Genomic DNA, 23,193 nt, shown 5'->3' with positions numbered 1-23,193 from the left:
CAACCACTCTCGATGTTCAAGTTTGCTCCATCCACGAGAAACGGCCGTGAATGTTGATTTGGTCTCACGACAGGTGTTTTCTGGTCCTCTTATTGATCGCTCACCCCTCAAGAAATGACTTGGCTGCGGCTATGTCAAGTGCAGAGAACCTGATAACGAGGAATTCTTCTGAGACAAAGTCACGGAGGAAAGTCCCTGTGTCGTCCCAGCGGTATCTGAGAGTCCACAAGCTCTCCGCTCTGTGCTAAGGAAGAGACTGTGTCGTCGTCCTTAGTGCGATGGATGCGTTGTGTCCTTGCCTGCGCAACCTAAGCTCGACCTTGTGTCCCGCTGGAAGATGAAGGCAGCAAACACCGCAGCAAAGATAACGACAAGGAGAGAAACGATAAAGTTGCCGACGACGAGTAAAACACCAGCTTCTGCCCTCTCGTTTGGGTTGGACTCGTTTTCAGACTCGCTGCGCACGCCTCTCAAGCGGAACCTGCGCCGCTGTGGTGCATCCTGCCTCGTGGTATACGGTAAGAAGTTACTGCCCCTCGACCATATTTCGAACAACCTACGGTCTTCATCCAACTAGCCACCACGTGGTATTGAAATCAACATATCCCACAGATACAACGTTACTGTATACAGCGTCTCAGCCTTGATATGCCTTAGGTTGCATCGAAACGCGTCCAAAATTGTCATTCGATGCTGCTGCTTTTTTGGTTCCACTTCGAGAGAGTCAGCAACCATCCTCTCGGGACCGTTTCAACCAGGTACTCCTATTTCATTGCTTCATGCCCTCACAAAATTTCATCACGCGTCAACTGACTTTTTCAGCAGCTCTGGATAGTGCTTAAAGCCAAGACGAAGGCTCCTCGCACATTCCTTTTCGATCCAGCTCATGTGTACCAACCTTTCTTTTCCTACTCGACATATTTACCACAAAATACAACATCCTCGAGCCAGACTTGACTGTGGTCTTTCTGTGAATTGCGCACCTTATTACTACACCCCGTCACTCTCGCTCTCTGTGATTCTGCACGGATGGCCTCCTCAAGCAGACCTGCTGAAGCCATCAGCCCACTCAATACAGGAGGTTACTTCCAGCAATTTGAAGACCCCTGGTCTGGACATGGCGTTCTTGAACAGGAAGCACCTTCGCGTCCTGCGTCTACCCGCGAATTTAACACCAGCTCCTGTTCTCTAGTTATTCTACAAGAACCAAGGTTGTGGCGCGCTTCCAACGCAGCCTCTCCGACAATAGGCAACGGAAAAGCTGGCAAGAAGAGCTCTGGTGAGAACGCTCCCATAGTTTTCGAATTCGTGCTGACGTGAATATAGTCAAAAAAGATACCAATAATTTTCTCGAGCCCCCAGTTGCCCTCGAATGGGCCCGTAACGGTCATGCAGTCGTTGATCCTCATGTGATGTGCGTCGTCACCGTAAAATCACTCGATCCAGAAAACCCAGTGAGGATAGATACTCTGATTGGATGCACCACTTCATCTTTGCAGAAGCTGAAACATGCTCAAGGAGGTAAGATACTGTTCTCTTTCATAGGTCAGAAGCTGCGCTCACCTGGTATTCCAGACCAATCAATATTCGCATTTCCGACACTTGGAATCAGATATCCTGGCAGATTTGTCCTCATATTCTCTGTTTACAGAGTCCATGAAGGTGTCTTCCTCGATGAAGCCACGGGGTGAGTGGACGGGAGTCTTTTGTGTGCTTTCACTAAATCATGCATTAGTGGAAGGCTCCGGTTGCCTTACACAGAGATGATCGCTGAGATCTATGGCAGCGAATTGATCAGTACGTTTTGCCTTTGCCAGATATTGAATACCCTTACTCACTCTTCGAAAAAGTCAGTACCGAAAAGAATGCTGCGTATTCCAAACTGTCTACACAGTTCACAAAAAACATGCGTGAATCAGGCGTCAAGGTCAGAACCAGAAAGGAGCCACGGTCAGTAGTCCCTGAATTTTTTTGAGTTGCAGTAACTTACTTTTTCACAGTAAGCGGAAGTCGGCGACCACAAACTGGACCGCAGACGTCCTTGGTGCAAAAATTCCAGGCTCTTTTCCGTTCAGTCCTACTTACATGGCTTTGCCCGGTCACAGCGGCCCTATGCCTAACCTTCACAACGGAGAGGATATCAGCCGCCGAATATCCTACCAAGGCATGACTAGCTCGGCGTCCTTGCACACCCAGACCCAGTATACCGCTGCCACGCCCTACCTATTGCCCGCCACGCAGCAGCAGGGCTACTGGACACAACCAAATGCATTCATGCAAACTCCAGCTGCGTACAACACCGGCGTCTACCAGGGTGGTGTTCACCATGACAGTGTCAATCCAGCCGGTGTCTACCAGAGCAGTGTCAACCTAGCCGGTGTTTACCATGGCAGCGTCGACCCAACCGGTGTCTACCACAGCAGTATCAACCCAACTGGTAGCAACCATGGCGGTGTCATTCCAAGCGGCGGTTACCATGGCAGTGTCAACCCAACTAGTGTTAGCCATGGTAGTATCAGCTCGACCAATGCCCACCATAACGGCGTCAACCACATTGGTCTCAATCACAATGGGATCAACCAAGGCGATATCAACCACAGCGGTGCTGATGACAATGATGCTGGCAGCAACGATATCAACAACTACCATCCGGGTTGGAGCTCTTGATAAGCGAGTCCAGACCCCTAGTGTGTACCGTGCAGCTATGGCAGGTCAGTCACAAAGAGATGCTCTAGTAGTAACATCATTGTATTCATCCGGTGTTATCTTCTTGTGCTGGAGCTTGACCCCGAAAATGTGGCTGAGCAAGGTACCAGCAGGTACCAAGGTACCAAATTCTGCCGTTCGAGAGCCGTGACATGAGAAGGACGATGAGGTTTGTTTCATGCTATTTCGGCTATTGTCTTGGGGATACGGTCATTTGGAGTAAGGTTGTCTGGGAAGTAGGTCTGGGAAATTCACCTTCACGTCAGTTCGAGAGTCCAGGTTGGCGCAGTCAGGGAGGAGGTCGTTTACTTACTATGCAACATAAAATCTCCTCTGAGTCAAGCACGGCTTGACGATCCATGCAGACCCCAAGCACTGCCGGAAATGTTTTCATAGAACTGTGTCGACATCATCTTCAAGGGCATCCTACTCATCGCACATTGACCTTAGAAAAGAGACTTGAGACGTTGGGAATCAGCAACAGTCTCATATAACCGTGCGCAGCAAGCTAACTTTGAGTACAATGGAGCCTACTAGGCTGATCAGTAGGTGGACTTCCCTCTGACAGACCATTTTCCACAGGAATCCCATTGGGCTCCGCCATCACCATAGATTATCTGAAGTATAAAAGAGTAACGGGGCTATCAATAGAGAAAGTTAGAGATAGAATGTGGCATCTGGCCTGGCCTTTTGAGTTTTCTTTTGCCGGTTCCAGAAGGCTTCACAGGCTGACCTGACTCGTGCCTCCTCCGTCGACGACAATCAAAAGCTGACACGAGGTTGGCATAATGACCTCCAGTGAGTCTAAACACAACCCGACCATTATGGGTGGTGACATACTCAACAGCGGCACTATCTAGATTCATACATGCGATTGAGATACACCGAGACGCACCGAGACTCTCATACATCAACAGGGATCTGACAGCTCGAACACGAGGAGCATAACCCTTTCCCTCCAGAATCGCCCTGATTCAACTGTATTTCTGGCTGGTACACACGTCAGGTGTTCAGCTGAGGTAATGACCATGCCACATGCCACGGTACTCTTTGTGAAGAGAGGCTTCTGCGCAACGTGAGCTTGGAAAGCAGAGTTGAAACCAACAGGGCGTGTTCTTGCCGGTCGGTCTATGGTTCATTCCAGAGGCCAGGGAATCGAATCCCAACGACCAAGGGATGCCTCAACCTCTGGCATTACAGCTGTGTAACAAATTGTCCAGAAGCAGCCATCAAGAACAGGCGGCGATGATAACGACCCTGGAACTTGTATGCCGGCAGCAAGGCGCGTTGTGTTCCAGAGTGAATCTTGCAATCTAGACTCTCAACTTGTCAATCTCCAGGCATGATTTGACTCAGCATCTCCGATCGATGCGGGAAACCTACACCCTCAACCAACCCTGGGCTTGTTCTGAATTCTACTGTGTCTTTGTTGGCTGAACCTACCCTGATCGAGGCCTGGGAGTCACTTGCTATCTAATGCTGCTATCTAATGCCTTTGGACGAGACGGCCGAAGGCAACGGCAGACTGAGAGCTGATGCAACGCGTCCACGACTCATTGCCCTCCGTGGAGACGAAATGCGTCACTAAGTTCACGCATTTTGACCACCGAGCACTGGAAGGCTGCCGTACCCTGAAGACCCATAGGTATCCCTGGAGACCAGCTCCCCACGATCGTACGGCGAGGCCAGTCACCCTGACAGCCGTCACAGCGATGAGCTGTCTCCAGATCTTTCTATTATACGACTGCTCGCCTCTGCACGTGCGCTTCATTCAAGCACACCCCCTCGGAGAGACCGTGCGTAGTCGACAGATCTCAGTTTCGAAGTACTTCCAGGCTTTGAACGGCCAGAAGCAACGGCCCCGGAGTAATCGGGGACATAGTTTGTTGTTAGGATTCAATACATCGAGCCACGCCCAAGGCAAAGAAGATTTGTGAGGATGGGCTGCCAGCTTACTATACATATACCACGTATCTTCCAGTGTGCCGATGGTGGCTGGACAACCCTCTCAAATTCTCATAGTTACGTGCAACAGCCTTTCTGCGCCGCTGGAATGGGTCGACGTTTAGATTTTCATTGAACGGATCACTCGATATCGTGCTGAGAAAACTCTATTTCGATACCCAGTCTTTTCCAGGATCAGCAAACTCTCTTGGAACGACCGGAATGAACCCTTACATGTTTGGTACGTTGTCATGACTTTCTCCAAATGTTTGAGGAGTCGCTGAGTTGCTTCAAGTCCGTGGTTCACAGACCTGAAACCCGGTTGTCCTACACTACTGGTTAGCTTCAGGGACATCAACGGACTTGATAGCTTTCTTAACATGGTGGTAGGACGCTGACAGCGCAAGTCTACCATTGGCTCCATGTGTACCCACGTAAGTCTTCTGTTGTCCGTCGAAGTGTTCATACACCTGGAGCTGCTGCCTGCTGCCCTTTTGACTCTGAACCCGGACATGCCTATTTTGCTCATGGAGCGTTCACTTCCACATGAATCTGATTCATCATCTGACATGAATCCATCGAGGCACAGAACTACCGTTGGCTCCTTTGAGGTTGTCCGAATCATGACTCACTGCCAGCTGGGTCTTTCTTTACCTCACGTGCTTTCTTCTCTGTTGGTCCTGGAGGTCGTCGAAGACAATTTTCCCAATCTCATTGGGATGACCCTGTAATGATGTATATCATTACCAGACTGAGTCGAAGACGAATGGCAGGGACAGCTTTACGTTTTCGGCTTCGCCAGCCCCCGGGATAGAGAGATGATGAAGGTCAAACTTACACCAGTGTCCACCGATTCAGAGGGATCGACTCAGGTCCACCATATTCGAAACCATTACTATCTTGCAACGACGAGTCGATGACCTACGAAGCTCGAATACGCGTCCCGGCCTGATGAGGCAAGGGGTTCAGTTGGTTGAGTGAATGTGCCTATTGTCGGACAGTGACACTTGCTCCACAATGTCAAAGTCTCAAGCTTTCGGCCTCTAATCAGATAATGAGGTTGCCTGCGATTGTATCTTTGGAGAGCTTTCACGTTCGGTCGGAGGAACGAATGAAATGATACAGATTCTCGCTGGTGCTGGTGCTGGTGCTGTTGTTGTTTCTTCTTTGCAACTGGATGTGGAAGTCGAAGCACGAGCTCCTCCTCGAGAAGAATGGAATCTACGACAGTCACATCTTTGTTGTCGGCCAGGAACAAGACGGCACCCGGCTACACGCACCACCCTCTTCGAAGACCCCGGCCGGTTGGGGAAAGACAACTCGAGTTGAACCGAATCAAGCAAGGGGAAATACTACGTTGGCAAGCCCCGAGAAATCGCGCGAAAGGATGGAAAGGAACTGCTACAATCGCTCTCGACAACATTTTCACAAGATGCCGTACCCATCCTTCTTTGGGGGGGGGGGGGGGGGGGGGGGGGGGAACCCTGGGTACCACCTCCTTCAGTACGCGGTGCCACGGTAAGATGGTCATACACGTACATCAATCGACACGTGGTTGGCGCCAGCTTGACGTGTTATCCAAGCATGCAACGGTCTTATTACATAGGTGCCTCTGGGTAGGTGCATGTGCACGGGACAATTAACTACCTATGTAGGCACGGCTGGCACTAATCGAGCGGCGGCCGGCCCCCTGAATTCCGTCAGCCTTACGCAGGACGAGACCAGCTTACCTAAGGGAAGCTCGGGATTCATTGCTTACTGTCACGACGCCAGTAAGAAATGAAAGAAGTAAGAACGACAATCAACACTCACCGCCAATCAACTCGATATTACCTCAGGTACAGACGGGGACTGGTGGTGAGCATGGTCGTACGGGCCTCTTCATCTAATTCAAAACACAATAGGTGTGTCGACAAAGGTACACAAATGAAGCTATTATTGTACTATGCGTAATCTTCTTTCCTACGCGCTTGGAGGCTTGGAGGCTTGGAGGCTTATCGCCATATCACAGGTTGTTCTCAGCCAGATACGAACTGTCATTGAACTCGCCGTACTTTCGTACTCCGTACTCTCTTTACGACCCAGCAACCTTCGAACCGCCGACGCCATTGCCTCTGTCCTCAAAATACTTTTATCTACTCTTGATCAAAACGAACACAGTCGCGCTGGCAGGCAAGCAGGGAGGCAAACAGGCAGGCACCGCATACCACACCATAAAAGAACAAGGGAGAACAAGAACGAACGAAGTCGATCCTCACGCTTTTATTCAATTCTCAATCTTTGACAGCACCAACCCCGCTATTTCTTTTAAACCACTTTTCTCAAAAGTTCTCTGAGCGAGTTCGTGCTGTCCCACCATTAAACCAAAGAAAGCTCAGAAAACCTCATCTCGCCATAGCCATGAGTCCACGATAATATTCCACTCCCAAAGCTCGAGCGTGAGTCAATCTCCCATCCGCAGTGAGTGGTAGGTCGAGTATTGATTTCTGCAAAAGACACCAAAGCAAACAAACAACGTCAGTGACCACATAGTTTAGATAGGAAAGAAAGGATGAACAGTCTTCCAAAAACTTAAAAAGGGGCAGACTTACCTTTGAACTCAACCCGTCATCCTCATCCAATTCAATGGCTCTCGCGACTGCTCTGCCCATCTCGCACAGTGCAACTCTTTGTTCGAGGTTCTCCTTATCCTTATCCAAAGCTAGCGTCTCCCCGTGACGGCTGACGAACCGAGAGTTCAGTTCAATCAAGGCCTTGTGTAATCTAAGCAATAATGCCTTTCTCGAATCGGGGTCCCGCTGCATGCTTCCACGTCGTTGCGCAGGTGCAGAAGAGGTTGGCGCCGACATCGAAACAGCCGCGGCGGAAATCAACGTGACAAAGTCAGCATACACTTGGCCTCCACTTTCCCACGCGCCAATCTCAAGTTTGTCCGCAGGGTTCGGATCAAACTTGGCCAGAGTCGACTGGAGCGTCTCCCAATCCTCGTCGATCACAAGGCGTGGCGCGACACGCTTGAGCAAACACTCATGTGCTTCGGCGAATTCGCCCGCAAGGATGAGATAAGTCAATTCGGTGTGCGCGTCGGTGCAAGATCGAGCGTAGAGCGCTTTGGCATGACAGATCCAGCTGACTGGCACCTTCAGGTGAGTGGTCAGGTCGGTCCAGACTTGCGATTGGCCTTGTTGAGTTGAGAAAGCCGCCTTTTCAGAGTCGAGATCGGGAGACGACGGCAATACAGCCGCGTGTCTTTCAAGCAATTCTCGAATATGCGAGCTCCGGGAAACTGAACTCCTGATGTGTTCGACGGCATATATCGCACCGACGACATCTCCCTTTGCCGAATACTCGAAGGCCAGTGACAATGCTAGATCGTCGGATTTGTTGTTGTCGACCTCGACGCCCTGTACAGCAGCTGCGATGAAGTGGTGTAGCTGGAATGCGTGGGTCGAGTTCCAGGGTTGAGCGAGAGCTGATAAAGCTTGTGGGAAGACAGGCACATCGACACAGCCTGGTTTCTCGCTAGTGGCAAACAACTTGAGCATCACCCACAACAGATCCTCCCTGCCGTCTTCACCAACAGGACTGGCGGATTCCTCGCGACTGGAGACTTTGTTTGCAAATTCAGCCACAGCATCCGTAATGTCACCATTCTTCTGGTGTCCGTACCACAGACACAAGCAAAACGCCTGTACCCAGTCGAGGTCAAACTTTTCTGACAATGCGAACGTACTAGCCTTGTCCTCCACGGGGACATTCTGCTTGCCTTGGGCAATGGTCGTATTTCCGGCAAGAAGCTCATACATGGCACGGATCTCTTCCGACATCTCACTCAGTACGCCCTGTTGTCTCCACGCCTCAATCTGATCAGCCATGTCGTTTTGAAACGTCGCGTCTCCCTGTTCGATCTGCGCAACCAACAGGCTCAAATGGAAATCCTGCTCACGCGTCAACATCTCACAAGCAGCGGTGATGTTATGAGCAGTAAGTTGTAGTAGCGCTGCGGTTACAGCACTTTCTTTTTCGGCGTATTTGATTTTCTCGGTGTGTCGACGCCAGACCAGTTCAGCAAGAAATTTTGAAAGACGATCTTTCCGAATACGTGCCAAATACTCCCGCTGCTGCTGCCGACTTAGTCCGCAAGTGAATTCATCGTCGAACTCGTCAAAAAGGACATGCAAGAAATTGTAGACGTCAATTTCGTCTGCGTTGGCGCCTTGCTGAGTTAGTTGCTCTTTGCCTTGGGAGAAGGCAACGGTATCGTGGTGCACAAATGGGACTTGTTCCGTTAGCTTGACTTTTGTGTTCGCCATCAAGGTTTCGGTGCTCATTCCGACCTGACTGGATGTTAGTTGAAAATGACGACCAAATCAAGAATGACAAGTAATACTGTTGCATTGCGAAGTGAAGTGATTTCCACGTCACCTCCTTCGTTGCTGACGAGAAGATCTCTGGTCCACATCGAGTCGCTTTCCACTGCACCATCAGCCTTGTATACCAGTTTGTTCTGTTGAGTGAATTGGGGTTTGAATGAAGAATGCCACAGTCTGTCGTTCTCGGTCATTTCGGATTCGTCATCACCAAAGGTTTTTGCGCGCTTCGAATAAGGAAACTAAGACACAAAATTTTAGCCAATGTGTTTCATTCAGAGACTACCTACATGCTATGTGAGACCACGACTGAACCCTGGACATACATTCCCATTCGTGACCATGTGCTGTCTTCTGATTTTGCTGTCCTCATGTACATAATCTCATCCACACTCAATTCTTCCAGGGTTCATCAGATCAAGAACAAGGGGTAAGGTAAAGGCAAAGGGGTGGGGAATGTCAAACCTCAAAATCCGGCCCAGCCTGTCCTTTCTTTCCCTTTGCCATTTTTGCCTCGTGTTTGCTGAACAGGGAGTTCATAATGTCAATACTCGTACGGAATTCGTTCTGATTTTGCGCTTTCGGTTTCATTGGTTCATAGGCTCGATCGAGGAGAATTTTGTTCTGGACATCGCGGAGAGCCTCACGATTCTGCTTGCGAGGACTGATTGTTTGTTGGAGTTGCTCAGCCCAATCACCATCGAGGCTGAGAAGATGTTTGCCAGGAGTACCCATCTGACTCGCCTTCAGAGTGGGCTTGCTGGGGCTCTGAAGGGCTGTTGCACTTCTAGGCGGAAACGACCCCACCATGCTAACTTCGTTGTCACTTTCTTCGGCTGCAGACTGCTCTGACAACTCAGATTCGTGGAGGTCATCATCACTCTGTGTTGTTGGTATGTCAACGTCGTAGTCAACAGCAGATCGACGTCCAAATCCTCCCGGGACGGTCTTCTGCTTGAAAGCAAAGGTGTCGTCATCTTGGCTGTCATCGTGGTCCTCGCTATCAACATCCATTGCCGATATGTTGCCAGATCTTGAGCCACTGAGAGAGTCTGGCGGCGCAGACAACTGACTCTGGCTTAGATCATCGTCATCGTCATAGTCCAAACCATAACGAGTGTAATGAGGAACTCTGAACGTCCAGACACCGGTTGAGACTTCGTAGTTGACGAATTCAGTGCCGTGCATCTTCTTCAATCGATTAACGTGCTTCTCGAAAATTGGACCGCTGGTAGCAGATGAAGGTTGGCCGCGAGAGCGAGGCCAAGAGTTCTCGATCGAGATCGTCGATGGCACATTGAGACCTTTACCGACCGGAGGCTTTGAACTAGCATCTGGATAGACAGTGACCGATCGAAGGCGGATCTCCACAATCTTTTCGTAAAGGTCATCCAAGGGGATTGCAGTAAGGTCGACCGCGCCGTTGAAAGTAACTTTTCCACAGCCTTTGCGACCCACTTCAAAGCCTACAAACTTTTGTAGTTTTTCACGTGGCATCTTCCCGAGTTCCGCTCGAGTAGGTCTCATCCAGTAGTCACCGGGTTGCGGGTCAGGCTTCGCTTGAACCGCCTTCTGGGGAGAAACATGGTCGGATTCCCTATCTTCAGGCACCATAGCAAGCTCGTTGGTCCGTGAAGGTTCGGCCTCAGGTGTGGCACTGCCGTTAAGAGTCCTACCTGATTCGGAGTCTTCCCCATCGGTCTCGGCACGTACCAGAGCTCCCGACTCCCCATTCAAGGTTGCTTCCTGTCCACCGAAAGTCCCTTTGTCAAAGCTGACCCGCTTTTTCAATTTGCTGATCTCGCCTGAAGATTCGGCACCATTAATCATGACCGCCTCCTCCTGACTACCGTTAGGCTTTTCAGAGCCGTTGGCTGGTGGACCAGGAAGAGAAGGTCGGGTGAAAAGGTCATTCCTAATGCTTCGATCGATGGTGAGCCGGCGCATGTTGCCACTGGACCAACGACTTGCGCTTGGGGCGAATGCACCGGGGCTGAGGATGCCTTCGGTGTCACCTGAGAATTGAGACCTCAAATTACTCGCCGAGGCACTCTTTCCAAAAGAGCGTCCAAAGCTGCCGCCCGCAAAGCTTCGACTGCCATACATGCTGTTGGTCAAGCCACTCCCGCCAGGAGTACTCGCAGCACTATTAGGAGTTCCATATGTGGAGTAGGAAAAGCCGAAGCCAGAACGGCGTGGAGGTGTCATGTACCGCGACTGGCTTAGACGGAGACTTGGTGGAGGCTTTGCCTGGCTTTCCCGCATCTTTTGGGTTGCTGACAACGGGGTGAAAAGTGGTTTCGCAGTCTCCGGGGTGGGTACGGGCAACCCAGTCCAAATTGAAGTCTGACCATAAGGATTAGGGTCATTCAAAGAAGACTGCTTGAAATCCGGCTGCTGTTGCTGGCCCTGCTGCGTATTTTGAGAGTTGCCAAACAAGCTTGTCCCACCGGCCTGGCCGAAGAGACCTCCTTGTTGTTGTGTGCGACTATTGCCGAACAACGAAGTTCCTGCGGGCTTCTGCGCAGCATTGCCAAAGGAGAAACCTCCGCTTTGTTGATTGTTGGTGCCACTGGTGCCGAACAAACCACCGCCGGTGCTCGGCTGGCTTGTTCCAAAGGTGCTGTTGGAGAAAAGCCCACCAGGTTTCTGAGTTTGATTACCGAACAGCCCAGTATTAGACGTAGTATTGTTGGAACCAAAAAGGCCGGTTCCAGTACCACCAGTTGTTGCAGTATTGTTGCCGAAAAGGCCGCCACCACCACTCTGGGAGGTGGAGGTACCGAACAGACCACCAGAAGGCTGACTCTGGCTTGTCGTACTGCCAAAGCCTCCTGAGCTGCCGCCAAAGAGTGGCTTTTGTTGGTTTGCAGAACCAAATAAACCACCAGACTGCTGCTGAGACTGTTGCTGCTGCTGGTTGTTGTTTCCAAATAGACCAGTACCACCACTGGTCGGAGCGGTATTGCCGAACGAGAATGAGGGAGCACTGGTGGTGGTGGTCGACCCGAACAAGCCACCTGGCTTGTTTTGTTGTTGTCCAAAGAGACCGCCACCTGTCGTTCCAGAACCGAATGTCCCTGAACCTCCGGCCCCGAAGCCACCGCCAGTACTGCCCGAAGTGCCGAAGATCCCACCAGAAGAAGTTCCTGTGGACTGCTGCTGGCCAAAAAGACCACCTGTAGCAGGCTTACTTCCGAAGAGACCTCCACCACCAAAGCCTGTGGTTTGAGTACCACTGCCACCGAAAGGCGTTGACGACGAGGTTGTCTGCGAGCCAAACAGGCCAGCCGACGAAGTGTTGCCACCACCAAAAGCCGGAGTAGAGCTGCTACCACCGAATCCACCAAAAGTACTAGATCCGAATCCACCAGAGGTTCCTGTGGCACTACCATAGCGACGTCCGGCGTTATAGTCCGCTAAGCGAAGCTCTTCAAACGAATACTTCTGATAAGGTTGCATGAAATTAATGCTCTGGTAATTGCTCTGTTGGTTAGAGGCATCTTTCTCCAATGTCGGAGCATAAGGCGTAGAGGCAGTTCCTTCCGAAGGCGGAACAGGTTGATTGCTCAACGCGGTTCCAGATCCAGAAGCACCAAATGCGCCTGAGCCAAAACCACCTGTGGTTCCACTACCGCCCTGACCGAAGAGGGGCGTTGAACTGCTCGACGCTCCAAAGGCCGGCTTATTGGCCCCGCCAAAGCTGAAAGATGAACCACCGGTATTGTTCCCAAAGCCTCCAGTGCCCGCATTGGTACCGAATCCACCTGTTGATCCCCCAAAGCCAGTGTTTTGTTGTGTCGTTGTTGAACTGCCAAACAAGCCGCCTCCCGTATTTGTACTCGCGCCGAAGGGATTCGAGGCCGGTTTATTGCCGAAGAGAGAGCCGGATGTGTTGTTGGTGTTTCCGAAACCTACAAGTAGCGGAGTTAGCTCATCCATTGTATTGATGCATGATTGAAGGACGCAAGGCGTAGGATATCTTTTTAAGCCATGTAGTGGGCAGATGCTTCAGATATGAGAGATCCGCAAACAATGCCCAGAATAGCTGATCATGGAATGTCTTTGTGTCGACGAAGGCAAGAAGGAACGACGAGTGAATTGTTTCACGCACCTCCCGCTGGGGATCCAAAAGTACTACCGCCACTACCACCACCGAAGGGATTCGAGGCAGCGGTGCTGGCACCGAAGCCGGCGTTGCTTGTGCTTGTGCCGAAGCCTAGATGAAATCAAAAGCGTGTCAGGGCGAAGAAGGGGGATTGAGGGTGTGCAAAGACATGGACTTACCACTGTTTGTATTGTTGCCGAACCCACCAAAACCGGTGTTCTGGGTGTTGGCATTAGAGCCGAAAGAAAATCCGCCGCCGCCAAACGACATGCTGGCGGGTATGGAAGAGCGTCGTTGAGCTATGTTTGACGGAGAAAAACAGGAGGCAGTATTGTCAAACAGTAACGAGTGAAGATGCAGGGACTAAAAAAGATGAGGTGGAAAGCTCGTGACGCGCCGCAGTGAAGAATCGAGGCAAAGGCAGACAGAGACGGCAGACGATTGCGCCCGCTCTCTAAGTCTGGAACAGCTGGCAGCACTCGAGCGCTCGACTGCGAACGAGCTTTAGAACGAGGTGGAAGTCACAGAAATGATGGGCTTGAAGTAAAAGTCGACGCGCCTGCGAAGGACACGGGGATGAGGAAGCGCACCGTCTTCCAGCGCAGCGACCTAATTTGTGCCAAGAAGGATGTGTCAGCCTGGGGAGCCCGACCACTCATGCACTATGATTGGTCCGCAGCCCAGAGCCCTCTTTGGCTGGGACGTTCCATACGGCAGGTAGTCATTCTAACACTATAGCACTCGAGCTGGCAGTTTCGGAGCCTGGAATCGAGAAACAGAACGACTCCAGTCATCACCCAGTGGTACCTGGATTCTGAGGCTCCAGAGGTCTAGGCCTCCATCGCCGGGACGTGCTCGGCGGCGGAGTGACAGGCAGCGAGCTGCACCTATTGTTACGACTACGGAATAACACGCTCGGTATCTTCCCGTGTGGCTATAAGTGGTTTCAGTAGGCCAAAGGTGCGTTCAGGCAGACAGTGTGCAAGCTAGGTGTCAATACATTCGAGATTTACTATCCTGGTATTTTCGCGACCTTCAAAATATTCACCGTTTCTCCTTCCCCTTGTCTTCGGGCTAATTGAGCGTATCAACAAAAATATCCAACGGTTGCCACGAGCCAACTACTTCTTTCTCGAAGACTTGACTGTCTCGATGATTCTGTCCACAACGCTTGGATCGCTGAGAGTCGACGTGTCGCCAAGGCTATCCTCCTCGCCACTCAAGATCTTTCTCAGAATTCTCCTCATGATCTTGCCGGACCGCGTCTTGGGAAGATCGTCGACGATGAAAATGGCCTTGGGTGCTGCGAATGGTCCAATCTGCTTTCGGACTTGCAGGATCAAGTCCTTTCGTGTGGCCTCACCTGGATCTACTCCATCCTTCAAGGAGACGAAAGCATTGACTGCCTGGCCGGTCAACTCATCGTTGATTCCGACAACTGCGGCTTCAGCAACACCATCGTGCTCGATCAGGGCAGCTTCGATCTCAGCAGTGGACAGACGATGACCTGAGACATTGACAACATCATCGACGCGACCTCGGATCCAGTAGTACCCTTCATGGTCGCGTCCAGCGCCATCGCCGGTGAACTATCATCCTGTTAGCCTTGATCCACCGGCCATAATTGGCGTGAAACTTACGTAGTATCCCTTGTATACATTCAGATATGTATCCATGTATCTCTTGTGAGCACCCCAGACAGTGCGTGCCATGCTGGGCCAAGCTTGCTTGAACGCCAGAACACCTTCAACGTCATTGCCCTCGATCTCTGCACCGGAAACGGGATCGATGATGGCGGGCTCAATACCAAAAAATGGCAAAGAAGCACTACCGGGCTTCGTCGGGGTGACACCAGCTAGAGGAGTGATGACATGTGAACCCGTCTCCGTCTGCCAGTATGTATCAACGATGTGTGCCTCCTCTTTGCCTACCGACTCAAAGTACCACTTCCAGACCTCTGCGGCGATAGGCTCACCAACAGAACCAAGCACTCGCAGTTTGTGCAGTTTATGATGGATGTGCTCGTCCCCGGCTCTCTTGAGTAGACGAAGGGCGGTCGGCGCGACATAGAACTGGGTAACGTTGTGCTTGTCGATGACATCCCAATACCGGGAGAAGTTCGGGTAGGCTGGAGTACCTTCAAAAACGACCGTGGCCACCCCCAGCAGCAATGGAGCATAGACGACGTAGGTGTGTCCCGTAATCCAACCCACGTCACCGCCACAAAAGAAGACGTCGTCATCGTGAATATCGAATACATATTTACCGGTGGCTGCTGCACCCAATAAATACCCTGCGGTCGAGTGCATGACACCTTTGGGCTTGCCCGTTGAACCAGAAGTGTAGAGGAGGAACAGAGGATCTTCAGAGTTCATGGATTCGGGTGCGATATAGTTGGGGTACTTCTCAACCTCCTCGTGCCACCAAAAATCTCTGCCCTTGGTCCAGGGCACGTCTGCGCCGGTCCTCTTGTACACCAGAACGTGGCTGACGTCGGGGCACTTTTTGAGAGCTTCATCGACGATCTTCTTGGTCCCGATCAACTTTCCGCCACGCTTCCCCTCATCGGTTGTGATGACGACCTTGGAGTTAGCGTCAATGATACGGTCAGCTAATGAGCCAGACGAGAAACCGGCAAAAACGACCGAATGAACTGCGCCGATACGTGTGACAGCAAGAAAGGAAATAACGGCCTCCGGAATCATAGGGAGGTAGAGGGCAACGGTGTCGCCCTTCTTGACACCCATCTGTTTCAGAGTGTATGCGACCCTGGATACCTCGCGAAGGAGCTCGCCGTAGGTCAGGGTCCGACCCTCGTTCGGTTCATCGGCCTCGTAGATGATGGCAGGCTTGTCGGGGTTCTTGATTGCGTGACGATCAACGCAGTTGAAACTGGCGTTCAAACGACCCTCCAAGAACCAGGCATTGTCACCATTCTGCAAGGAGCCAGTATGTACGGTTTGGAAATCTTGCTGCCACGACAGAAGATCACGAGCCATCTTTCCCCAAAATTTGTCCGGCTGTTCAATCGATTCCTTGTACATCGACCAGTACTCGTCGAGATCTTTGAGGTGGGCTTTTCCGGGTCCCTTGGTGAAGAATGGTTTCGGAACGCTGCAAGCAGATCAGTACGAGTACCACTCGGGGAAGCCTCGAGCTCAAACTCAGGCTTGCGAACCACTTACTGGAAAGTGTCCACCTCGTGAGCCTCGGCCTGAAGCACGGTCAGTAAGGGTGTACAGAGGTGTGCAGAAGAGTATATCCTACCACTACAGGTGCCTTTGGAGGCTGGACCTTGCCCTCAGACATGGTGACTGGCGTAGCAGAGTGAAGGACGGATAGCAAACACAGGAGAATGGAGGATCAAGGGGCCACCAGGGAGGCAGCTAACTGTGTTGCTATTGAAGTCGCAGATACGCACAGCTGGGCGCTAGGATGATACAGAAAAGCGGACCAGGATCGGGGCGGAGGTCTGGAGCTCTAATATAGGCACGAGGCCGAGAGGACGGATGACGAAGGGAGGGTGAAGGGTGAAGAGCGAAGACAAGGGAGTAAGAGGACGAACGTGCCTTTTCTCTATCCGTGGTTGATCGAGTGACCTGGTTCTCGCGTGTGGGATTTGCACCATCCTCGAGCATCGTCAGACCAGTTTGTGATTCGGGCGGGCGCTGCATCTGGTGCTGCGGGGAAAGCTGGAGCTTCGCCATTTGCTGTGCGTCAGTCGTCAATTGGCCCCTCCATCTTGCATCCCTCCTTTTATCCGTGAGCGCAGTCTAACTATCTCGAGCTGCGGTACGACTACATACCTGCACGAGGATACACAAGCTCCGCCACGCCGCCCATCATCGTCTGTCCTCTTCTGCCCTCTAGCCTATAGGTAGTTCTGCCGTCCCTGTTCCCGACCTGACGCCGAGCCTGCGTCCGGCAAGCCACCATGGCAATCCTGTTTCCCGCAGACCGTCCATCATTTTCAGGGCCAACGATGAAGCTCATCATGACGACAATTCTCAGGATCCCGAACGAGGACTACTACCCCCTACCTCGCGTACAAGAAGCAGCGCTTACACAGCCAAGAGCCATGTCTGTCTGCTCGCGCGAGTATCCGTACAATCTGAGTATATTCTAGTTCACTTGTTTGGGCATCCCAAAGTAGCACCTGTTCGGGCGACGGCAAGGCCTAGTGAGCCTCCCTGAGGCATGCATTGATGTCGCAAATAAGCTACGAGGACAACCGTACTTCGTCCGCATCGTGTATCGAGCACTCGTTCCATCCGCTGGCACGACCCACGATTCTTAGCTTTGCCACCTTCTCCAGACGGGGTTCTCGCCTAGAGCGCATCTCCAGGGTTCACCTCTGGAACACCCGCGATATGGGCAGCCATCTGCCATGTGTCAGTCCCGGTTACTTACGTGGTGTGACTTGCCCGGGCAATCCGCTCCTCGTCCAAGCCATCGGTCAGACGCAAGGCTGGACCCAACAATCTTGGACACAATTTTAAGATTGCGGAACTGTTCGCCAGCGGACACCTTGCCGGGATCCAGATCTCTGTTCATTATTGACTATAATCAATTATATGCTTCCTTTCCACCAGGACGCTATGCCTAACATGAATACCACGATTGCGCCGTCCCCGATAAATTCCCTGAACATCTGTATCCACAGACCAATCCCGCTTTTGTCCGAGTGGCCGCTCGTAAGTACCCTCGTCCCTTGAACCAGTAGTTCGCCAGTCGCAAACAGTGTGAAGGGGTTCTGGAAAGTTGCTGGGGCCGGAGGATTCTCGCCAAATGTCTCGGTCGCCGTGTTGATGCAGGAAACTAGGTAGAGCCCTGCGAAAATGGCAAAAATAACATGCACTACCTTCCACAGCCTTCTCGTTCGAGTTTCCGCTTGTGTGGGTGGTGCTTTTTGTCCTCCCATGAACATGCTAGTGAGGAAGGACGGGAGTCCTGTCATCTTTGATATGTCGTCGGGAGACATACCGGGGATGCCACCCATTCCGCCACCCGGGGCATTTGGAGCAAAGCCACCATCCGTGCCTCCCATCATGGCTTGTAACATCTTCAACATAGGATCGTCTTCTTGTGCTTGTGCTTGTTGGGACTGCCCGTCTTGTGGCATTGGCTGCCTAAGCATCGCCTTTAGGAACTCTTCCTGGGCTCGAATTTGTTCTGGAGTGGCATTTACAGAGGCATCTTGCATGGCATTGGGAGGCGATGGAATGTCCGACGGTGTCGAAGAGCGAGGAGTTATAGCGGGAGACTCATGACGCACTGTGGATTGTCACATTAGTCTTTGCTCACGGGCATCGCCCTGATGGCGGGTAAAGATAGCCTTACTGCTCTCTGGCGTCCTTCCACTGAGCCTGGTGATTTTGTCGAGTCTCTCAGTCGCGGAGCCTGTGATCTTTGCTTCCCGCTTCTGCCGTCGTATTCTTGCCTGACGTTGCGCTGGAGATTCTTCGCTGTCCGCCATCGTGTATATTGAAAGTCAGGGTGCCAAATTGCGTTGTGTTCCAAAGTGAACTCGAGGGCAGTACACAAACATGCGACAGAGGCAACAGTTGCTGGACTTGGCGCAATAAATCAAGGTCTCACCGACCACATGCAAAGAGACCACCAACTATCTGCGACGAACAGGGAAGGCACGATCAAGTCGAAGCTGGAAAGAAATAAATCTCTAGAGGTGGCGGTGACTTGGGTTTGATCCTAACAAAATGGCCTCAAGTAAATGCGATGCTCTCCGCACTCAATAATAAAAGAAGTGCAGACTCACTTAGCGAGCCATCATGGTCTGACGTAACGCCTTATGTGCAATCTGAGAGCCGCCAGTTACGCCATCAAGAGAGCAGCCGTGAATACACTATTGATAATAAGGTCAAGAATAAACTGTCGCCATCTGCTTTTTGAAGGCGGTGTTGCGCAGATCATCGTGAGTCTTCATTCCGAGTTCAGTCTCTCACAAAATAGAGTTCCACGCGAGCAACATGCCTTCCACCTTGATCGTCGGTGCTACTCGTGGCCTTGGGAGGGAGTTGGCACTATACTATGCCGACAGCCTCTCCCATCGCGTATATGCTACGTCTCGATCATCAGACGTTCCTACGGGTCTCGGCCATAGCAACATAAGCTGGATACCGAACATCGACTTGTCCAAGTCAAGCTGTGGCCAGGATTTGGCCACGGCATTGCGCGGCAAGACCGTCGACAGCTGTATCATAACTGCAGGGTATTTCGCGACGGAGGACTTCGGCAATGCCAATTGGGACGATGAGGTCAAGATGTACACTCTCTCGTCGGTCGCACCAGTATTTGTGGTTCAAGAACTGGTTAAAGCTTCAATTTTGACTCAAGGCGGCAAAGTCGTCTTGGTCTCTTCAGAGTCAGGCTCCATTACTCTGAGGCATGAGCAGGAAGGTGGAGGCAATTTCGGCCACCATGGCTCTAAGGCAGCATTGAACATGGTGGCTAAACAGCTGTCCTTCGACTTGAAAGATAGAGGAATAGCTGTCGTTTCGGTGCACCCTAGGTAAGGCTCCAGCAGTCGGGTACCTTTTCGACCAAACTGACAATTTACAAGCTTCATGAGAACTGAGATGACCAAGGGAGTTGGATTCGATCAGTTTTGGGACGCCGGTGGCGCTCTCGACCCCAAAGATGCTGCGCGATTATTGGCAGACTGGGTTGAGAAAGACTTCTCTCTGGAACAGTCTGGTACATATTGGGCACCACGAGGCACCCGTGACATTGGAAACTGGGACGCGGTGATGGGCAAGTCGACGGCGAAGGAAGGCCCTGTCCAGCTGCCGTGGTGAGATATGACAGGCTCAAGTGTAGCGCATATCCAACATGGCTAAATTCCACCCAAGTGTAGGAATGTCAGCCGCATCCTTGGATGACAGTCAATTCATCATCCAAAACAACCATCCAGATACTGGTAAATCGTCGCTTCGTTATCGCCGAAGTTGAATCAATTCAAAAGTCATTGAAGACAAATGGTATAAAATGCCTCTTTTGAAACCGTGCCAGTCCCATCGTAGTCAAACATATCAATCATGGCTTGTACCTCATCGTCCTCGAGGCCGGTCTCTCCCAGTTCGCGGGCCACCCTTCGTATGTCGTCTGCCTCGATGTATCCCCTTTGTTGCGGATCGAACAGGAGAAAAGCGCGTTCAACTTCGTCACCAGGATCGCGCTCGAATATTCTTTGCGCGGCGATACGTTGGAACGCATTCTGTGGTAACAGCAGCTGGCTCGCATGGTATGTGGTTTGCCCTTTCATTAGCAACCCTCTCTTGAACTGTGGCTTCGGGACCCCATGCGTGTGCATTATTTGAGATATTTCAGGCCTGGGAATGGTGAAGCCCAGCGACCGTAAGGCGATTCGCGCCTCTTGGTAGTTTAAATGTTGATCGCGGTCGAGGTCAAATAAGGAGAACTATAAGATGCCAAGTCAGTGATACCAGTACAGTAGGTAGAATACTCGCGCATACAGCTTCATTGATCTCCTCCCTCTGCTCCTCACTCAGCTCGCTTAATACGTTTGGTTCCTTTTCCAAGCCTGGTCTTGCGCCTTGGGCGCCATGTTGCTGCTGAGATGCGAGCGCCTGGTTAAATGGGTGAGGCTGATCTGCACGCCTCCCAAAGGCCGACTGAGAGTGATGTTGGGAAGGCGCGATTCCTGGAGGCTTCTGGCCTGTGCGATCAGGCAGTTTACTCGATGAAGAAGCATACACGTTGCGACCTGGGAAAGCGGGATTTGCTTGAGACATTGAAGATGACAAAAGTAGCGCGAAAGCGCGCCGAGTGTCAGCTACGTGGACTTCGTGGCTTCATATGGGTAACTGTTGTTGCGACAGATATGTGCGAGGCTATGGAAATAGTTGTTGTTTACGCTGAGTGGTATTCCTGGCTCGGGCGCGTGCAGGGTGCTTCGCGACGACGCGATCGGCCAACAGATCGGCCACTAAGTGATGAGTTTACTCAGCAGACTTCGGTTCGCCCGCTGCCTGCTCTTTCGCATTATCTTTGAACCTCGCTTCCACTATGATTTTGATTCATTTCCGGTACCAGCGGCCGCAGCTGAAATTCTCGCGGATGCTCGTCTTGTGTCCCTGAGGCTGCACAGTTGTCGCCGACGATGTTGCCGCAACAAAGATGCAGGCCGGCAGGACTCTTCGGAGGGATGACAGCAGGATAATCGTCCATTTCGACTATGACTGCTTTTATGCTTCGGTCGTCGAGAACGAAAACCCAGCCCTGAAATTCGTACCACTGGCCATACAACAGAAGCAGATTGTGGTGACGTGCAACTATGAAGCACGCCGCCGTGGCCTTCGCAAGTTGCAATTGATCACTGAGGCAAAGAAAGTGTGTCCAGAAGCCGTCATTGTCCTAGGAGAGGACTTGACCAAATTTCGGAATGCCTCAAAGGAACTCTATACCTTTCTGCAACAAAGTATCTGGAGCGGAAGAGCGGAGAGGCTGGGCTTCGACGAGGTCTGGTAGGCTACACTTCGAACGCCCTTCGGAATCTGTTTCTGACTGGTCGCAGGCTCGACTGCACAGACATGATTGATTACAACATGGATCTTCTTAATCAGAATGATCTTGGCCATTCCTTCTTTTGCTTGAACAAGACCGACCCTACCGCCGGTTTTCAATACGACGCGTCCAACGTCTTCGGTCCTACCTACCCGCCTGCTCCGGGGCCCTTGGCAGAATTGAATGATGAGGAGCGACGCTTACACCTACGCCTTAGACTCGGATCGCATCTCGCAAGACATATTCGCCATCAGCTCGAAGCCCAGATGGGGTATACCTCAACCGTGGGTGTCGCGACCAACAAGATATTATCCAAGCTAGTGGGAAATGTCCACAAACCGAAGAACCAGACCACACTTATGCCGCCATTGGGTCCTACAGCTGCCGCCACAAGCAGTGTTACACAGTTCCTCGATGCCCATGATGTTGGGAAAGTACCGGGAATCGGGTTCAAATTAGCCCAAAAGATCAGAGCCCACGTTCTTGGAAGAGAGGGACAAATATCCACCGGTCTCGTCTACGGTCATACAAAGGAGTCGGTGACTGTATTCGACATCCGTTTTCATCCTGGCATGGGCCCGGAAATGCTTGAGAATATTCTTGGCGGTCCAGGCTCTCCGAAGGGCATCGGCGGAAAAGTGTGGGAATTGCTCCACGGTATTGACCACAGCGAGGTTGGCAAGGTTAAGCGGATCCCCTCTCAAATCAGCCAGGAGGACTCGTATATGAAATATTTGCACACCTTTGAGCAGGTCAAGAAGCAACTACATCTTCTGGGTGACCGTTTGATTCGTCGAATGCATATAGACCTCCTTGAGGATGATGAGACGGGTGAAGACGGACCTTCGAACTCTCGACGATGGCTGGCACATCCCCGAACATTACGTTTGTCAACAAGGCCTCGACCGGCGCCTGGCCCAGATGGTGTCCGAGCCAGAACGTCTCATCGAATTTCGCGCTCCCTACCTATGCCCAATTTTGTGTTCAACCTCTCTGAAGCTTCGTCTGTGTTGGCAGAGCGGCTTGTTGAAGAAGCTTTGGTGCCGATGTTTCGCAAGCTTCACCACGAAACAAGCGGGTGGAATCTCAGCCTGATTAATGTTGCCGCTACGAACATGTTGGAGACTGCAGCTGAGAGCAAGGACAGCGAAGGTCGAGATATTGGTAGGATGTTCCGGACTCAAGACGCGGTCCTCAGAAACTTCAGGGTCATCAGTGATGGCTTACACGATGGACAGGAGGAGCATGGTCTCGTGGCCGATCCTTCTGATCGCGGCTCACCTAGTCCTCCGATTTCTCAGTCGGATCAGAAGGCTGTAATGGCGGGGGGGTGGGAATCGGACGACGGTGACGGCCAGGAAGTGGAAAGATGCCCACTGTGCCAGAACAGTATCCCTTCCTTTGCACTCGCTGCTCATCTGCAGTACCACGAGATGAATGGGTGAAGTGCTGAGGCGATGAGTTGTCCTGTCTTCTTACCGTAGGTATGCTGCCGTTGAAGAGGTTATAGCAGTGACAGGT

The 23,193-nt window shown here is 51.7% G+C and overlaps 8 protein-coding genes across 8 annotated transcripts; 3 read left to right on the top strand and 5 right to left on the bottom strand.

Annotated features, from left to right (window-relative positions):
* Positions 1–1,029: 1,029 nt before the first annotated feature.
* PV08_05772 (uncharacterized protein) lies at positions 1,030–2,667 on the top strand (the record flags this gene model as incomplete). Its single annotated transcript, XM_016380111.1, has 6 exons — positions 1,030–1,279; positions 1,327–1,521; positions 1,576–1,687; positions 1,736–1,797; positions 1,851–1,950; positions 2,001–2,667. 6 exons carry the CDS (start codon positions 1,030–1,032, stop codon positions 2,665–2,667), a joined length of 1,386 nt encoding a protein of 461 aa, XP_016235938.1.
* A 4,367-nt stretch (positions 2,668–7,034) lies between these two features.
* Positions 7,035–12,962, bottom strand: PV08_05771 (uncharacterized protein; the record flags this gene model as incomplete). Its single annotated transcript, XM_016380110.1, has 5 exons — positions 7,035–7,136; positions 7,242–7,413; positions 7,498–8,987; positions 9,041–9,262; positions 9,486–12,962. The coding sequence occupies 5 exons, from the start codon at positions 12,960–12,962 to the stop codon at positions 7,035–7,037; spliced, it is 5,463 nt and encodes a 1,820-aa protein (XP_016235937.1).
* A 164-nt stretch (positions 12,963–13,126) lies between these two features.
* On the bottom strand, positions 13,127–13,398 carry PV08_05770 (uncharacterized protein; the record flags this gene model as incomplete). Its single annotated transcript, XM_016380109.1, has 2 exons — positions 13,127–13,239; positions 13,308–13,398. 2 exons carry the CDS (start codon positions 13,396–13,398, stop codon positions 13,127–13,129), a joined length of 204 nt encoding a protein of 67 aa, XP_016235936.1.
* An 851-nt stretch (positions 13,399–14,249) lies between these two features.
* On the bottom strand, positions 14,250–16,437 carry PV08_05769 (acetyl-coenzyme A synthetase; the record flags this gene model as incomplete). The annotated part of the gene is made up of 4 exons (XM_016380108.1): positions 14,250–14,717; positions 14,769–16,242; positions 16,314–16,342; positions 16,396–16,437. 4 exons carry the CDS (start codon positions 16,435–16,437, stop codon positions 14,250–14,252), a joined length of 2,013 nt encoding a protein of 670 aa, XP_016235935.1.
* A 1,261-nt stretch (positions 16,438–17,698) lies between these two features.
* On the bottom strand, positions 17,699–18,604 carry PV08_05768 (uncharacterized protein; the record flags this gene model as incomplete). The annotated part of the gene is made up of 2 exons (XM_016380107.1): positions 17,699–18,402; positions 18,469–18,604. The coding sequence occupies 2 exons, from the start codon at positions 18,602–18,604 to the stop codon at positions 17,699–17,701; spliced, it is 840 nt and encodes a 279-aa protein (XP_016235934.1).
* Positions 18,605–19,115: 511 nt separating this feature from the next.
* Positions 19,116–19,943, top strand: PV08_05767 (uncharacterized protein; the record flags this gene model as incomplete). The annotated part of the gene is made up of 2 exons (XM_016380106.1): positions 19,116–19,657; positions 19,709–19,943. The coding sequence occupies 2 exons, from the start codon at positions 19,116–19,118 to the stop codon at positions 19,941–19,943; spliced, it is 777 nt and encodes a 258-aa protein (XP_016235933.1).
* Positions 19,944–20,110: 167 nt separating this feature from the next.
* On the bottom strand, positions 20,111–20,900 carry PV08_05766 (uncharacterized protein; the record flags this gene model as incomplete). The annotated part of the gene is made up of 2 exons (XM_016380105.1): positions 20,111–20,566; positions 20,622–20,900. 2 exons carry the CDS (start codon positions 20,898–20,900, stop codon positions 20,111–20,113), a joined length of 735 nt encoding a protein of 244 aa, XP_016235932.1.
* Positions 20,901–21,285: 385 nt separating this feature from the next.
* PV08_05765 (uncharacterized protein) lies at positions 21,286–23,117 on the top strand (the record flags this gene model as incomplete). Its single annotated transcript, XM_016380104.1, has 2 exons — positions 21,286–21,632; positions 21,683–23,117. The coding sequence occupies 2 exons, from the start codon at positions 21,286–21,288 to the stop codon at positions 23,115–23,117; spliced, it is 1,782 nt and encodes a 593-aa protein (XP_016235931.1).
* Positions 23,118–23,193: the final 76 nt, after the last annotated feature.

This window comes from Exophiala spinifera, assembly GCF_000836115.1.
Source record: "Exophiala spinifera strain CBS 89968 unplaced genomic scaffold supercont1.4, whole genome shotgun sequence".
Classification (NCBI taxonomy): Eukaryota; Fungi; Ascomycota; class Eurotiomycetes; order Chaetothyriales; family Herpotrichiellaceae; genus Exophiala; species Exophiala spinifera.
The sequence above is the reverse complement of the archived record's forward strand: the minus strand, read 5'-3'. Positions and strand labels throughout refer to the sequence as shown.